At 43.1% G+C, this 18,502-nt stretch overlaps 1 protein-coding gene across 14 annotated transcripts in view; it reads right to left on the bottom strand.

The window, feature by feature from the left end:
* Positions 1–18,502, bottom strand: part of LOC116472985 (microtubule-actin cross-linking factor 1, isoforms 1/2/3/4/5) — a 404,777-nt gene that overhangs the window by 322,390 nt on the left and 63,885 nt on the right. Inside the window, exon 1 of one of the 14 annotated variants that reach the window (XM_058441929.1) lies at positions 7,336–7,402. The exons of the other annotated variants lie outside the window; for them this stretch is intronic. Coding sequence (XP_058297912.1) covers positions 7,336–7,387 — 52 coding nt within the window. The 5' untranslated portion in view covers positions 7,388–7,402. Of the gene's footprint in view, positions 1–7,335; positions 7,403–18,502 lie in introns of those variants that run through there. 14 annotated transcript variants of the gene reach the window in all.

Genomic DNA, 18,502 nt, shown 5'->3' with positions numbered 1-18,502 from the left:
AAAAAAAAAAAAATGTAGTGCCCTCTACAGTCTCCCCACTAGACTATATAGGACTGATAATCCTTCAAAGACTGGGATTATCAATAATCCTTGTATCCTGTCAGAAAGTTCTCAATGAAAGGAAGGAAGGAGGCCGGGCGCGGTGGCTCAAGCCTGTAATCCCAGCACTTTGGGAGGCCGAGGCGGGTGGATCACGAGGTCAGGAGATCGAGACCATCCTGGGTAACACAGTGAAACCCCGTCTCTACTAAAAATACAAAAAATTAGCCAGGCGTGTTGGCGGGCGCCTGTAGTCCCAGCTACTTGGGAGGCTGAGGCAGGAGAATGGCGTGAACCCGGGAGGCGGAGCTTGCAGTGAGCCGAGATCGCGCCACTGCACTCCAGCCTGGGGGACAAAGACTCCGTCTCAAAAAAAAAAAAAAAAGAAAGGAAGGAAGGAGATGGAGACTTCCAGTAAATGCAACAGGAAACATGGAACATGATCAGGGAGTGAGGCAATTAAGTTGATAACAAATTATAAAAAAGTGATCTTCCAAATCAAAGGATTTCAAACCAAGAAGTCTAAAAGGTTCCTGCCATTCCACAATGAGCAAAAGATGCTATTTAACAACTGGTATTCATTGAAAGTACCATCCCCACAGTTGCTAAAATGAGTAATCGACATAAAAGTAGTATTATCAGCCTGGGGTTTCTCCAACAACCAATAGAAACCGCAGCAGCATAGTGAGGATGAGGGCCTTAACCTTTCAATACTAATGCCTACGTGATAAGAAAACAAAATCAAGGATGAGGGGAAAATGGTATTGTATGCTTGTTAGCTATACAGGCTCACTCTTTGAGAAACAGGGATAGTATAACAACCATCTCCAGTTGTAACAAAAAAATACACATTGCAAAATGCAGCAACTGAAACCAACCCCAAAGTGAGTTTGTGCTGATGACCCTCTCTAGCCCAGTGACATACAGTAAGCCTAAAAAGTATACAATTAAGGAGAGAAAAAACTTTAACAGGACAAAACTGTCAACTATCCAAATAAGCACATGGTCTACTAGGTGCCTAGTGCTGTAAAAGGTGTTGACAGGCCTCACCCCAGAAGCATGCAGACTTCCAGATTCCCTGCAGTGGAGAGAATCGCCCTTTTATGACAGCTTTGCTTAAGGGCTCTGGGAATGGGAGCGGCACACAGTTCTCACTATGAAGGATGCAGGACGCAAGACTGTCAGTGACTCAAGCCATTTTCCACTATCTTAACTGCTACAGAGACTTTCTTATTGGCCCCCTACACACAAAGTCCTACACATGTGCCTTCTTTCAGTCCTCCAGCTAACCTCCAAATATCCCCAGTCTATCATCAGCTAGAAAACCTCACGTTATCTGCCCAGGAAGTCCACTCCAAGTCAGAAACAAGGATGTACCCTCATCAAGTCTATAATTCTACTCTAAGGCTATCAGTTCCACATAACAGAAGCTGATTTGCACTTGGCTATAATACATTGATTTAAAACACAGCACCAGTTCTGGTTCTTCCAGAGGCAGAAATCTACCAAAGCAGGGGTGTTGACACAGTAAAGTTTGTCAACCTATTTTATCAAATTAAGCTGGCCCAATTTATTACCTAGGTGCTAGCTCAGTAACAGCAGGAAAACAAAGAGAATCTCAATCTGGTATCAATCCAGGGTTCCAATGTGGGATTTCTGTACAATATTGATGGTCATTCTTGCTACTGCAGTTTCCTAATCAACATTAATGGGTCTCTTACCACTACAAGAGAAAAGGGTACTAGGGTTGGAAGGATCAGTGAAGCTATTTAAATGCCTAGAGTTGCTGTGAGAAAAGCTTCAGAGTAAAGCAGTGCAGTGATATGATGATGACATGATGGGAGCTGCTGACTAAGTGAGAAGGCCACTTGGTTCCTGTTCCACCATGAAATTAACTGGATAATAAAACATCTGAGCCAACTGGCCACTAAGCCTGAAGACACGGCCATCCCCACAGGACAAGCCGCCAAGAGCTATCAGAGAGGTATTCAATGTTACAGATATCCTCTTGTTACCCTCAGTAGCTTTTAAAAGTGAAATAAAATTAAAAGCCAACATCCAGAGCTTTGAATATATGTATTAAGACCCAGTAATTCCACTTGTGGAAATCTATCCTTAAAAAAAAAACCAGAAATGCACAGAAAAATTTATTTACAAGGATGTTCGTTATCATAGCAGTGACAAATTAGAAATGTACATGCCCCGCTACTGGAGTATGTTAAATAAATGAACCTTCCATTTGATGGAATTCCATAAAAATGTAAAAAATCAGATGTAGATAAAGGTATAAAGAATGCTCACAAAATAATAAAGAGCAAGATAGAGAACTACAACAACAGATATATATAAAAGCAACATTATATACATATGGATAGAGAAAAGATGATGGAAATACAGCAAAATATGAGCCTAGTAATTTGTAGGATTTCGGTGATTTTATTAGTTTATTTTTCCCTGCTTTCTATAAGGACAATATAGTCCACCATTTAACATCAGAAAAAAAGTCAAAAAAGTCTTTTTTCCAAGCCAAGTTGAAGAGGGGAAAAAAGCACCCCCCTTAAAAAAAGAATTCACTCTCTGAGGGTATATGTTGGGGTGTGAAAGCTTGTCCTGCTTGACTGTATGTGGTAACAGAGGACAGGCTTCTCAGCAGGCAGACTAAGTGGATGTCCCAAGTAAAGCTCTAAGATAATGAGAAACATGATCTGACAAATGTATCAGAACTAAGAGAACCAAAAAGGACCATGTTCTTTCTCAGTAGTCACTTTTCCCACTTATTCAACAATACTGTTGCTGTTCAAAATACCTGGAACCCCTCATCTGGAACTACCTACAGACTAGCAGTACCATCTTCCCAATGTTTTCAATAGTAGTACATTTTCATTCTTTGAAACTGGGTTTAATTTTGTCTTGGGTAATACCATCTTTTGACCAAAAATTAGGTATGAGTATAAAATGACTATGGAGTTTCTTTTTTTCTTTTTTTTTTTTTTTGAGACAGTCTTGCTCTGTCACCCAGGCTGGAGTGCAGTGGCACGATCTCAGCTCACTGCAGCCTCCGCCTCTTGGATTCAAGCGATTCTCCTGCCTCAGCCTCCTGAGGAGCTGGGACTACAGGCACACACCACCATGCCCAGCTAATTTTTGTATTTTTAGTAGAGACGGGGCTTCACCATGTTGGCCAGGATGATCTGGATCTCCTGACCTCGTGATCCGCCAGCCTCGGCGTCCCAAAGTGCTGGGATTACAGGCGTGAGCCACCGCGCCCAGCCGACTATGGAGTTTCTTATGAGGGTCATAACCTGGCACTGAAGAGAAAACCCACAAAAAGCATGCTTAAATAAAAGTATGCAGCATAGGCACCATTGTTAGAATATTTTTTTAACCTCCTATGGTGACTACTGAAGGACATTTAAATATATGAGTTTAGTTCAATTCAATTCCCCAAATATTCTTTTATGCTTACTATGTGCCAGGCACTATGCTAGGCGAAGGAGACTCAAGGATAAATGAGACACAGTTCCCGCCTTTACAAACAGTATAGCTAACATCTATCAGGCTCCTAGTCTGCATCAGATGTTATATTCACTATCTCATTTAATCCTCACAACATCTTGTAAAGTAAATTCTATCATCCCCCCCCCCCTTTTTTTTTTTTTTTTTTTTTTTGAGACGGAGTCTCGCTCTGTCGCCCAGGCTGGAGTACAGTGGCGCGATCTCGGCTCACTGCAAGCTCCGCCTCCCGGGTTCACGCCATTCTCCTGCCTCAGCCTCTCCGAGTAGCTGGGACTAAAGGCGCCTGCCACCATGCCCGGCTAATTTTTTGTATTTTTAGTAGAGACGGGGTTTCACCGTGGTCTCGATCTCCTGACCTCGTGATCCGCCCGCCTTGGCCTCCCAAAGTGCTGGGATTACAAGCGTGAGCCACCGCGCCCGGCCCCATCCCCTTTCTTACAAATGAAAAAACTGAAGCCTGTGAAAGTTACAGAAAACTTGACCAAGAAGTAAAGACTAGCAGGAAAATCAAATGCTTAATAAAATAACTAAAACATTATGTGACATGCTCTAAAATAAGTATGTTTAAAGTGCCAAGGCAACATAGATAAGGGAGAGAGAATAATTCTACTGGGAATAAAAAAACAAAAACAAAATTTAAGGAGGGAAAGTGAGACTTGAGATAGGCATTGAAAGATGAGCAGAAATTTGGTACAAAGAGAAAAAAATAATGGGATTCCAGGAAGAGGGAATAAGACAGTATATGCAAAGGAAGAGAAGGGTAAAATTACATAGGTATGTTGCGGTGTATTTCTTTTTTTGTTTTTAATCTATCTATTTACTTAAGTGACAGGGGCCGGGCACAGTGGCTCATGCCTGTAATCCCAGCACTTTGGGAAGCCAAGGCGGGCAGATCACTCGAGGTCAGGAGTTTGAGACCAGCCTGGCCAACATGGCGAAACCCCATCTCTACTAAAAACACAAAAAATTAGCCAGGCATAGTGGCTCACGCCTGTAATCTCAGCTACTCAAGAGGCTGAGGTACAAGAATTGCTTGAACTCGGGAGGTGGAGATTGCAAAAAAAAAAAAGAGAGAGAGACAGGGTGTACTCTTGTCACCCAGGCTGGAGTGCAGTGGCATGATCATAGCTCACTCCAGCCTCGAAACCCCCAGCTGAAGTAATCCTCCCACCTCAGCCTCCTGAGTAGCTGAAACGGAAACTATAGGCGCACACCACCATGCCCGGCTAGTTTTTGTATTGTTTGTTTGTTTGCTTGTTTTTAGAGACAGGGTTTTGCTACTGTTGCCCAGGATGGTCTCAAACTCCTAGCCTCAACTGATCCTCCTGCCTCAGCTTCCCAAAGCACTGGGATTACAGTCATGAGACACTGCACCTGGCCATTATATTTCTGTTTTAAAAGTCAGTTATCTCATAGTCCTATCACAAATTTTTCTTAGTAAAGGCTAGTGAACCACCTTCTCACCACTCTACTTCACCTACCTCTCTGCTTCCCTAATTAATCCCTAATTACCTACTTATCCCAGTCATGGCACAGGCCTGGACTCTGCCAAAAAGCAGGACTTGGGCCAACAGTTCAGCCTGTCATACCCATGAGAGAGGTCCATCTGGCCAGAAATCACCCCAATAACTAAGGTTTTTGGCAGGCTTGAGAAATATAAATTAAAGCCCTCCAGAAAAAGAACCAGCAGTGGAAAATATTGCACCCCAATCCTGGCATCAAAACACCAAAAATTCATAGGAATTTGGGGATCAGAACTTCAAAAACTTGTACAATATCTCCATTCTCCCACTGGATTCCCTTCAACAGTTACCCACTAGATGGAGGAATGTCTACAAGCTGAACCATGCCAAGAAAAGCAACAGTCAGTAACTAAATGAAGAGGGGAGCCAATTACCTCTCTCCATCAGCCCTTCTGGAATACACAAAGATATTAAGTGAAAAGAAGGGAAGTAACCATTCACCTTAATCAGGGGGCACAGTGGGTGGGTGAAACTCAACCCACAGGAGGATTTAACAAAGGCAATGGTTTGTATCTAACTCTCTGCCTGGCAGCCCAGAATTGGGGGAATAGTTGTCTAAGACCTATAGCAACATTCCAAAAAATGATAAGGACTAAACCAAAAAAACTACATGTCCTCTTTCCAGGAACTTCTCCCACCTGAAAAAGACTCAGGTTGCGGGAGCAAAGAAGAGTTTAAATCTAATCCTTTCTTTGGGTGAACAAGAGAAACTGCTATATATTGTATGTTTTATGCTATAAAGACTATTATACAGTGTATATAAGTGAATGAAGCAAACAATAGTGAATGAAAGATTAGAAGACAGAACTCCATTCAAGGTGAGTAGTAGTGTGGAGAGAAAAGATCTATTACCTTCACTCTAAAGCACCATACTACTGCTCTTTGTCTCAGAGAGGACAGTGCATTTACACATATGCTTGGTCAGATGTGGGTATTCTTCCCTTCTTCACATGGTCTCTAGCACCAGACAGCAGCACTCTTCTCACTCCAGACTCTGGGGCTCTTTGCTGTGTTATTTGGGTTTTGTACCTCTAAGATGAACTCAGAGTGATCCCTCCACCTCAGCTTCCCAAGTAGTTAAGGGTACAGGTGCATACCACCATGTCCAGCTAATTTTTTAACATTTCTGTGGAGATGGGGATCTCATTATATGCCCAGGCTGGTCTAGAACTCCTGGGCTCAAGCGATCCTCCCACCTCAGCCTCCCAGTGTTGGGATTACGAGTGTGAGCCACCATGCCCGACCTGTATATCCCTTTATAGCATACAAAGCTCTCCATATATATTTCTTAGAACCACAGCTCTTCAACAGATAGTAAAAGAAAGTAAAACATCTATATACCCTGGCAAGAAGGGAGTACAGATCTCCTGCCCACACCCTGTCTGCCACTTTCCTCATCCCTGAAAAAAACCCAGTTTATTCCTTTCCTCTCTCTACCTCCTCCCACTCTCTCCACACCCCATGGTTGCTGTGGGTCCAGAATCCTAACTACTGATGAAAGAAAAATGGTTTAAGCACCCTCCTCTGCAAATGGAAATAAAACCACTTATTAATTAGAGAAGGGAAAGTAAAAAGATTTCATTCATTTTTCTCTTTAATATCCAAAAAGAATCATGCATCACATCTGAGTACATTCTTCTCATGTCTGGTCAGTGAAGAATTTGCCAATGATGCAAAGAAAACACTATTTCCTTTAAAACTTTAATAAAAAGCTGCCTCTTTCAAAGTCATTGTTTTACTCTTCACAAAGGCTTACTTTACAATGGGCTTACAAATAGCCCATCAACCTGCATTCCTCCCTCCACCCTCCTCCCCACTTCCAACTCCTGTTCTCTCCACACGGGACTCTGACTCACTGTGGACACAAGCAACTGGAAAACCTGGCCCAAGAAACCTAACTACACCTAGGTGAGGCTGCAGGGCCCTATGGCAAGAGCCCTCCACCCACACTGGCCACCTCAAAGAAAACAGGGAGTGCCCTGAGCCCTCTGAGCTCAAGAATGCAGGGCACATTTCTTACTTGTCCATTCAAGCAAGACAACAGGCTGTTGCTAAAGTACCTAAGGAGATTTCTCTCCTACTCACTTGGGATTGCATTTACAAACTTTTCTACCCCTTCTGTTTAATTACCTAAATGCATAAAAAATAGGGCCAGCTCAGAGCAGGAGGGCTTGACAGATCCTATACAACACACACCATAATAAGTGCTCACACGATCAGCAAGGACACGGGTAGGGAGCCTGAAGCCTTGTAATACCTCTAAGGTTGTTGAGTCCCTCCAGGAACTTCTGATACTTGTAAGCGTTCATGCCCGGCCCAGCTGAGTTGGTTCACTGGCTGAAAGTAGGCACCATGGCACAGTGACAGCTGAGAAGTGAAAGCACGCAAACCGAATGATCTCTACTCCTGCTTCTACTAGCCCCCAAGAACTGGACTTTGACCACATTTACAAGTGACGTCACCAGAGAAGCCTCATTACATTACAGCCTTTTGAGAGCCCTCATTTGTTCAGTGAGCGGAAATACCTCCCCAGGAGAGGCCAGCCCCTCCTTTGTGCAAATGAGCTACGGGACCACAACCGCCCCTGCCTGTCATCTGCCACCTCATCTGCCACCTTCTCTCTAGACCCCAGCCCAGGCTCCACTGGGATTACTGCTCCTCTTGCTTAAACTCTAGGGAGAGAAGCTTAAATGCTTTTCAGGACACCAGTCAGGGGCTCATTTAACATTTGAGAACAAAATCTTTAAAGGGCCATGCTCACCACAAGAATGTCACCACAACAGGAGCTCTTGAGCAAATATTACATGGCAATGAGACAGGTTTTACAAAATAAACAATACTCTGTACTCTCCTTAGAGCAGTCATATTTATAGACTGGAATACAGCCACACAACAGAGGAGACACTGCATATCAAGGCAGTTCAAGGCAGGGGGAAGGAAGAAGCAGAAACTGTCAAGCTCATTCCCTAAATGCTAAAAGCACAACCATTCAGGGAGACAGGACCCTCTCCATAGATAACTAGAGAGAAAATGCAGCCCAGATATCACCCACATGTCCCCAGCTCCACGACACTATTTCACTCAGATTTGTTTCGGGGTTGCTTTAATGTCTCAGTCACTACTGCAAATTTCTTTCTACTGTTGGCCTCAAATAGATGACCATCCCAATAGTCACAGGCTCTTAGGATAAGCTACCCATATTATAACTAAAGGGAGAAAATCCTGAAATTGTTGTAAGGAACTCAAAATGGCTCATCTGCATTATTAGACTCATCTTTGAAAGTATTTTGTGAAAATAATTGCAACTTTTCATTATCAGATGAGAAAACAGACAGAAGTCCAGCCTGAGCAACATGGCGAAACCCCATCTCTACAAAAACTCCAAAAAATTAGCTGGGTGTGGTGGTACGTTCCTGCAGTCCCAGCTACTTGGGGAGCTGAGGATGAAGGATCGCTTGAACCTGGAAGTCGAGGCTGCAGTGAGCCAAGATCACACCACTGCACTCTAGCCTGGGTGACAAAGTGAGACCCTGTCTCAAAAAAAGAAAAAGTAAATAGACAGAGGTTAAGTAATCTGCCCAAAAGTCACACATCATGCCAATGAGATAGCATGGCAAGAAGCTATGTTCCCCAAATCTGAGCTTGAAAAATTCTTGCTCATCTTACCACAAAAGCCTTGGCATATCAGAAATTCAGGAGCTGCCAACTGAGTCAGATCCCTGGAATAATCCCTTATATGGGAGGTACACCCACCCCACCGCCACCAAGATTTGAAGTTTTTCAGACAACCTGGCTCACAAGATGCCATTGGGTGACCTAGGGAAGAGTTCACAGCATACCAAATACACTATCTGCAAAACTCCCAATTATACAGTTTGGATGCAGGTGGAGAAACTGTGTAAGTAGCATTGTAAAAACAGAGAGAAAAGGGAGTATGCCCACCTAAAAAGATCAGGCTAAATAATTGTGACAGCTAAGATAATGGAAAGGGGCTGGGTGTGGTGGCTCACACCTGTAATCCCAATACTTTGGGAGGGTAAGGTGGGCGGATTGCTTGAGCCCAGAAGTTTGAGGCCTGCCTGGGCAATGCAGTGAGACCTCATCTCTACAAAAACTAAAAATGTTAACTAGGTGTGCAGTCCCATGCCTGTAGTCCTGGCTACTGGGGAGGCTGAGGTGGGAGCATCACTTGAGCCCAGGAAGTTGAGGCTACAGTGAGCTGTGACTGCACCACTGCACTCCAGCCTGGGTGACAGAGCAAGACCCCAACTTACAAAAAAAAAAGATAATGGAAAGGGAAAGTAATAACCAACCCAAGCTTTTGTGCCTTCCAATGCTACTAGTCAGTCAACAGAACCAGCAAGGTACTACTTTGTGCAGATGTGAGTATTAGGAGTTATGGAGAAACACAAATACATGGTTCATTTTTCTCAAAAAGCAACTTGATAGGCAAGATAAACAGGTTAAAAAGGAGTTTAGTGCTTAAAGAGCGTAAATTAGACAGTAGGATATAGTAAAAAATACAAATATAGATTCTTGTAGTCAATCCCAGGATTTCAGAGTCTATCTCAACTTTGCCACTAACTAGTTATATGAGGCAGGAGCCCCAAATTCTTTTTTTGTTTTTGAGACAGGGTCTTGTTCTGTCACCCAGGCTGGAGTGCAGTGGTGCAATCTTGGCTCACCATAGCCTCGACCTCCCAGGCTCAAGCGATACTCCCACCTCAGCCCAAGTAGCTGGGACTACAGGCGCACGTCCCTACGCCTCGCTAATTTTTGTATTTTTTGCAGAGACAGCGTTTCACCGTGTTGCCCAGGCTGGTCTCGAACTTCTGGGCTCAAGTGATCATTCTGCCTTGGCTTCTCAAAGTGCTGAGGGCCTGGCGTGAGCCACCATGCCAGGCCCCCAAATTCTTATAAAATACTAAGTCATAGGCCAGGCGTGCTGGCTCATGCCTGTAATCCCAGCACTTTGGGAGGCTGAGGCAGGTGGATCACCTGAGGTCAGGAGATCGAGACCAGCCTGGCCAACATAGTGAAACCCCATTTCTACTAAAAATACAAAACTGGCCAGGCACAGTGGCTCACACCTGTAATCCCAGCACTTTGGGAGGCCGAGGTGGGTGGATCACGAGGTCAGGAGATTGAGACCATGGTGAAACCCCATCTCTACTAAAAATACAAAAAAATTAGCTGGGTGCAGTGGCGGGCACCTGTAGTCCCAGATACTTGGGAGGCTGAGGCAGGAGAATGGCGTGAACCCAACAGGTGGAGCTTGCAGTGAGCCTAGATCACGCCACTGCACTCCAGCCTGGGCGACAGAGCAAGACTCCATCTCAAAAAAAAAACAAAACAATTAGCCGAGCATGGTGGTGGACCCCTGTAATCCCAGCTATTTGGGAGGCTGAGGCAGGAGAATTGCTTGAACCCCGGAGGCGGAGGTTGCAGTGAGCCAAGATCGTGCCATTGCACTCCAGCCTGGGCAACAAGAGCAAAACTCCATCTTAAATAAATAAATAAAATACTAAGTCTTGACTATTTTTAGGTCATAAACTCCAGTGAGAATCTGATGAAAACTAAGGATACTTTTCCCTATAAAAAGATATATATTTACCTACATACAAACTTTTGTTTACAAGTGGAGAAGTATCACATGGACCTCAGCTAAAGAACTCCTGAAATGACCTTAAGACCTCTTCTGTGTCATGATCTGAAAGCAATTAGCATAGTACAATCTGAATTTAAGTGCTGAAAAGAGTCAGATGTAAAGGAATGATCAATCAACTAAAGAAGAGCTGGTTCCTTTTGTTTTTTTTTAAGTCTATTCAGAGACTCCTCCCACCTAAAGAAGGAAAGTCGACTACCCAACAGCAATCTAACAACAGGAACAACTGACTTAACCACTTGAACTAAGTGCGGTTAAAAGACAACACATGCTAGTTTGTCATTTCCTCTGTGTGTTTCACCATTAAAATTGTTTCATAACATTTATCAGATAAAAATTAAACAAAAACAAGGATGTTTGGAACTATGGAATGAGTGATGGTTCCAAAGAGGCTCTTGGGAAAGGAGGGTGGTGGTGCAATGGTCTGGCTCCAGTTGTATTCTTGGAGACCAGGGATCTTTCCTCAGAATCACAGCATTTCAAAGAACCATAGTTCAATACCTTTGTATGCCTTTCATGGCTATTCATCTTTTATCCTCCAGTGGGTCCCACAAAGGCAAATAGTGAGATGTAACCTCAGGTAGTAAGAGATTCTGCCCTAAGTTCCAGACACAGACAGGCAAACGTGAAAGACTTAGGATCTGGCAGACTAATAGGCATTCTCTGGCCAGCTGCTGACAAAGTGGAAAAAAAGCTCTTCTGTCTCCAACAGCCCTTACAAAGGCACAGACACCTAAGAGCTGAGTGGAACTTGACTGAATGCAGCCAGATCAGGAAGTCCAGAATACAGTGCCTGAGATGTGGTCCTTAGGGCTTCTGAATCTACAGTGACAGGATGGCTGTTAAAAAAAAAATCCCTTACCCTGCTCAAGGACAGAGCCCAGATGAGTCAGGTTCAGGATACTGCTCCTGAAACACGGCAAGTCTGTCAGCAGACAGTTACAATCGAGGAGAAAGATCTAGATCAATGAGGCGAGAACGAATCATATCTTAGAGTTCCCATAGTTCCCCCAAAGCCCCCTAGAAATCAACACCTTCCATAATTCCTTTGAAGCAATCTCCTAAAAACAAAGGTCCCCCTCCCATAGAGCACCCACATATCAGTGTCAGAGAAACTAAACCTGGACAGCAAGATCAAGGAATTCATTCAATCATTCATCCCACATATATCTGCTGAATGCTTACCAGGTACAAGGCACTGACCTATGTGCTAGAACCCAGAACTCAGAGTCTCACCAGAGGGAGAGTAGGACGAAAAAAATATGGCAGTGTCTCGTCCACGGCCATACCACCCTGAACACGCCTGATCTCATCTGATTTTGGAAGCTGAGCAGGGCCAGGCCTGGTTAGTACTTGGATAGTAGAAATGGCAGTATCTCCTCAGATTCAAAGATGAGGATCATGGGGTCATCAAACTAAGGGCACAGCTGACTTCCAACTGCTCACTCTTCAGACAAACCCTGAAGACATTTAAGAACAGAAAAGGTAACTCTCCTCATATAAATACACTGATTTTCTTTGAGGCAGAACTGACATCCTGACAACCAGTTGCTACTACTATCCCAAAGCAGCTGCTAACCCAGGAAACAGCAAAAATGTCTCCAGTGACTTAAGGAGCCAGTAACAAAAGCAGGTGCCAGGTTCAGGGTCCTATTCAGGGAGCAACAAAGATCACTTTCTTCATTGTCTCCCCCTGGCAGCAGTGTCTGGTGGAGAGAAGAGTTGAATTACACCTTGTCCTTCTGGTCTGCTGGACAGAAAATGAGTTTGCCATTTGAAGAAAGGGCTGTCCCCAGGGCCATGTCTGCTTCTGCAGGGCTGAAGAAAGGAAGACAAAAGAAGTCAGGCTTCATACTTCGAAGGAAAGGGCTGAAATGGCAAGACCAAGTGAGGCTTTAAAGGAAATTAAGTGTAGGTCTGGCAAAAAGGGTACAAAGAGCTCTGCTCACCCTGTGGCCACCCCAGGCCTGGGTAATTACTTGATGTAGATTAGACCTATGCTACAGGGCCCAACAAGAGGCTTTAAAAGAGCCCATGCTTTAGGCTACAGACCCTCGAATAAGCTCACTCTCCTTGAGCCTTTTCTTTCTGGCTGTGGGTCCAAGGAGAAATGGTTGGCTCCTTTGAGACCTTTCCTCCCTAAGGTGCTTATGTAATACTACGAGATCAAATGAGGTAAGCAGCACTGAGCAACTGAGAGAGAAGGCAAAAACACCTGCTTTTAGGATAAATCTGTACCTACAGGACCTCAGATTCTAGCCCCACCTGAGACTAAGGTTCCCCTCTCAGTTTATAAAATCCCAAAATAACCTAAAAGCCTCACTGCCAGGCATTCTGAGGATCTAGGAAAAGATCAGAGGTAAGAGTTACCTTCCACTGGAACAAGGTTATAGATCTCTAGCAGAGAGATGGAAGAGCAGGAAATTTATTTCCACAAAGGCATATTGAAACAGTCAGGTGTAACAGAGGTCAGGTCAACAGCTTCCTACCATCCGCAAGAACAGTTTCTCTCATCAACTCCATCTAAACCCAGAGGATACAGCTGCACCACTAAGTCAGCTAAAGGTCAGTGCCTGCTTAGGAGAACTACATTTGGTTATTCTGAAAAACCTAGTGGAAGAAAAGTGCTTACTGGCTCAACTCACCTGGGCTGTTCTGCCAGCAAATCAAACAACACAGGCCACCAACTGCCTTTTTTTTTTTTTTTTTAAATTTGTTTAAGTCACTAGGTTTGTGATAAAGTTCTGGTAGCATTCTTTTGTTGCTTTTGAGCAGAGGAAGAAGGCAAAATAAACATTTTTCAGAAGTCAGATTCCAGATACCAAAAATAACATAATGGAATTTTCCTCTGAAGCTGCCTTTTGCTAACAATGAGGCTATATTTAAAAAGAAAGTCCAAGATAGAATGTATGGTGGCAACTCCAGAATGATAGTGTATGAATTCTGAGGAACTTTTTACTCTGACGTCTAAGATAAAATTCTGTGGGAGAACATCATAATGTTGAGGAAGTGCTAAAAGCACCTAACAGGGAGAACGTCTATGAGGGTGTCAACATCTGTTTAAAAAGTAGTGGGTACATATGTATCTGCTATACATTATCTGTACTTGTCTATATGCTTGAAATATGCAAAATTAAAAATTACAGCAATGTGACTAGAAATATTCCATAGAGTTTAAAAAAGAAAAAAAAATTAAAGTAATGAATCAAACTATCCATCAAATTTACAAGTACACTTACCTTTTGAAACAGCAATTCCACATTTAAGAATTTTACCTAAAGATACACATATGCACGCCGGGCGCAGTGTCGCATGCCTGTAATCCCAGCACTTTGGGAGGCCAAGGTGAGCGGATCACGAGGTCAGGAGATCCAGACCATCCTGGCCAACATGGTGAAACCCTGTCTCTACTAAAAATACAAAAATTAGCTGAGCATGGTGGTGGGCATCTGTAATCCCAGCTACTTGGGAGGCTGAGGCAGGAGAATCGCTTGAACCTAGGAGGTAGAGGTTGCAGTGAGCTGAGACTGCGCCATTGCACTCCAGCCTAGGTAACAAGAGCAAAACTCCATCTTAAAAAAAAAAATAAAAAATATATATATTTTATAAAAGACAAGAATGTGAGTTCTGAATCCTGATCCCAGTACTGCCACTGAACACATATCCTTCTTAATCATTCATATACTCAGGCCGGGCGCGGTGGCTCACATCTGTAATCCCAGCATTTTGGGAGGTCGAGGTGGGCGGATCACTAGTTCAGGAGATTGAGACCATCCTGGCTAACATGGTGAAACCCCGTCTCTACTAAAAATACAAAAACGAAATTAGCCGGGCATGGTGGCAGGCAACTGTAGTCCCAGCTACTCGGGAGGCTGAGGCGGGAGAATGGCGTGAACCCAGGAGGCGAAGCTTGCAGTGAGCCGAGATCATGCCACTGCACTCCAGCCGGGGTGACGGAGTGAGACTCCGTCTCAAAAAAAAAAATAAAAATAAAAAAAAATTAAAAAAAATCATTCATATACTCAACAAGCAGTTTTTTATTCACTACCCTGTGCCAAATTTGTAGAGCACTGAGGATGGAAATGAAGAGCTCTCAGTCTCTTTCCTCTCTCAGCTTATAATCTAGTAAGGGAGACAAACAAGTAACCTAACACATAATATGGTACAACTAATGCTGATAAAGATATACAGAAGCAAAGCAAAAAGGAAGCCTAGTGGCCTAGGTAAGGATTTCTGAAGGAGATGATGCTTGAACTGGGACCTCAGGGCCACAGAGAATTAAGAGTGACGGGAACAGGAGTGTTTCAGACAGAGGAAACAAAGTAAAAACATGAGCAAACATGAAGCATTTAGCAACTCAAAACAATTTAATATGGCTAGAATGTAGGGTACTTTCTACTTCGGAAGAATAATGGCAGGAAATGAAAGCTTTGCATGCCATGCTAAAGAAACCAGATTCACCCCAAAGACAATGGAAACCCATTGCAAGGGCTTCCGAGTGACTATTTTTACAATCAGATTTTAATTTTAGAAAGAGCATTCTGGCAGTAACAACAAGGAAGGGAGGAAACCAATTAGGACACTATAGATATAGAATCTGAACTAAGAAAGTAGTACTGTTATCAAAACAAAGGACACAGATTTGAAATGAAATTATACAACATTTGATCACTGTTTTATTTGAGTTGGGGTCTGGTAGGGTGTATGGACAAAGAGAGAGAAGATTATCAAATGATTCCCAAATATCTCATTTGTGTGCCTGGATAGAAGATAGTACTTTAAATAAAGTAAGGAGCTAAGAGAGAGAAAAGCAGGTTTGCCAGAGTGAAGGGTTTCATCTGGAACATGTTGAGTCAAAGACACCTACAGGATATCCAAAAGAAGTCCTCTAGCTCTCAGAGATAAAATCTTGGAGCTCGGAAGAGAAAACTGGCCCAGAGTCACCACAGCAGTTGAAGCCATGAGTACGAATAAGATCACTCATGAAAACTATGTAGAGTGCCAAGGACAAAATCCTAGAAAGTATCTTTCTTTACAGGTCAACAGAGGGAAGATAAATATGAAAATGAGGAAGAGAGAAAATCGGGAGAGGATAAAATCACAAAAGGTTAGGGAAGGAGAAACTTTTAAGGAGAATGGCGTGTTTCATAGTGTCAAGTAGCACAGAAAGGTCAAGTAAGATCAGAGCTGAAAATTTACCATTGGATTTGGCAATTAGGAGGTGACTGGTGACCTTGACAACTGCAATTTCAGTGTAGCAGAGAGGGCTGGAAGCTAAAAGGCAGGTATATACCATTCTTCAAGAATCTTGGAGGTAACAAAGAACATGGCTGTGAAAGGGGATTCTCACTTAACATCTTTTGTTTTCCACTCCCCCTCCCATAATATGTTTGAGTATTTAAGAAAAATAAAGAGGAAAATGCACATAAAATAATGTTAATATTTTAGTAGGTATTAGGTGTAGAATGACAATAATCCAATGTATTATTACCATTACTTTAAAGCAGATTCCATTTACTTTGTAAATCACCAAATATTTTTTGACACTGTGCAAAATACAGAGCTGGTAATGTGAGAGACAAGAGTTTATGCCAGACACGGTGGCTCACACCTGTAATCCCAGCACTGTGGGAGGCCAAGGTGGGCGAATCGCTTGAGCTCTGGAATTTGAGACCAGCCTGAGCACATGGCAAAACCCTGTCTCTAGTAAAAATACAAAAAAATTAGCCAGGCATGGTGGCATGCGCCTGTAACCCCAGCTACTTGGGAAGCTGGGGTGGGAGGGTTGCTTGAGTGCAGGAGGTTGCAGTGAGCCGACACTGCACCACTGCACTTCAGCCTGGGTGACAGAGTGAGACTGTCTCCAAAAAAAAAAAAAAGTTCATGATATAGTCCTAGGTTCTAGGAGTTTAAAATCCTGTAGATCCTGTAGAAGAAAATAATGCATACATACAAATAGGATGTTAAAGTATAATACAAATGATACAGAAAAAAAATATGACTAGCATTAAGTTTAGAAAACTGGAACTAACTTCCAGTGGAGTAATCAAAGAAGACTTCCTAGAGGGCTTTGAGGCAGGTGGTGAACAATGGGGTAAGATTAAGACAGTTTTGTCTGGCTTAGAAGTGAGAAAGTGGTTGGAGAGGAGGCCAGAGAGGCAATTATGGAGGACTTTAAATATCAGGCTGGGATGACTGAACCCTGGCTCTCTTCTTATTGCAGCTCTGTAGTGCCAACTGCTTGAACATTTCCACCTGAGCATGTCACAGCAAATAGAACTGAAATTACTAAAAGTGAATCCGTATCTTTCCTCCCAAAATCAATGCCTCCTTTTATTTTTTATTTTATTTATTTGTTTTTATTTTTATTTTTTTGAGATGGAGTCTCACTCTGTCACCCAGGCTGGAGTGCAGTGGCACCATCTCGGCTCACAGCGACCTCCACCTCCCAGGTTCAAGTGATTCTCCTGCCTCACCTCAGCCTCCCGAGTAGCTGGGATTACAGGCATGCACCGCCATGCCTGGCTATTTTTTGTCTTTTTAGTAGAGATGGGGTTTCACCATACTGGTCTCGAACCCCTGACCTCAAGTGATCCCCCCACCTCGGCCTCTCAAAGTGCTGGGATTACAGGTGTGCCACCACATCCAGCCAATGCCTCCTTTTAATTTCCCACTTCAAGTAATGGCACTACCCTTTACCCAACCCATTCTCGAGTCCTATCAGTTCCTGCAAATACCTCTCCCAGTCATCCTCTTCTGTATTCAAGAGTCACTCTCTCCGGTATTCAAGAGTCACCCTCTCCTTTCTGATCCTCATTACCTCTCACCTGGATTGTTAAAAACAGCCTCAAAAAAACTGACTTTCCTTATCCATTTCATGTTGCACATGCTGCTATATTAATATTCCTAGAAACACAGCCTTAATTAAATCATTCCAATGTATAAAACCTCCAACGGCAACATAAAATCGACCAAAGGGGGAAAAAAATCTCAATGAAATGTAAAACCCAACCACATGGTAAAACTTTTGTGGAGAATAGTTTGGCAAAATTTTTTTTTTTTTTTTTTTTTTTTTTTTTTTTTTGAGACGGAGTCTCGCTCTGTCCCCCAGGCTGGAGTGCAGTGGCGCGATCTCGGCTCACTGCAAGCTCCGCCTCCCAGGTTCACGCCATTCTCCTGCCTCAGCCTCCCCAGTAGCTGGGACTACAGGCGCCCGCCAACACGCCCGGCTAAGTTTTTTTGTATTTTTAGTAGAGACGGGGTTTCACCGTGTTAGCCAGGATGGTCTCGATCTCCTGACCTCGTGATCCGCCCGCCTCGGCCTCCCAAAGTGCTGGGATTACAGGCTTGAGCCACCGCGCCCGGCCAAAAATTTTTTAAAGTACTACAAATAACTTTTGACTCAGCAATTCCATTCTTAGGAATTTATCTTTTTAAAAATATGGTTAAGTGTGCAAATATGTACATGTAAGTATATTGATCTCATTGTTCATAACACCAAACAATGCAAAATTACCTAAAAGTCCAACAATAGAAGACTGTCTCAAGTGCAATGCATCCATGCAAGAGAATACTGATAGCAACATATTAATAAATTATGATGCTGATACATATTTTTGACACTGAAAGACTTTCAACATACACTAAGTGAAGAAACATGTTACAAACTGTTTTTTTCCAAATATGTATTACATGCATATTTGCACAAGAAAATATTTGAAAGAAAACATCAAAATATTTACAGCAGTTACAAATGGTA

This window comes from Hylobates moloch, unplaced genomic scaffold, assembly GCF_009828535.3.
Source record: "Hylobates moloch isolate HMO894 unplaced genomic scaffold, HMol_V3 SCAFFOLD_8, whole genome shotgun sequence".
Classification (NCBI taxonomy): Eukaryota; Metazoa; Chordata; class Mammalia; order Primates; family Hylobatidae; genus Hylobates; species Hylobates moloch.
Note: the sequence above shows the minus strand (reverse complement) of the source record. Positions and strands in the feature narration are given on the sequence as shown.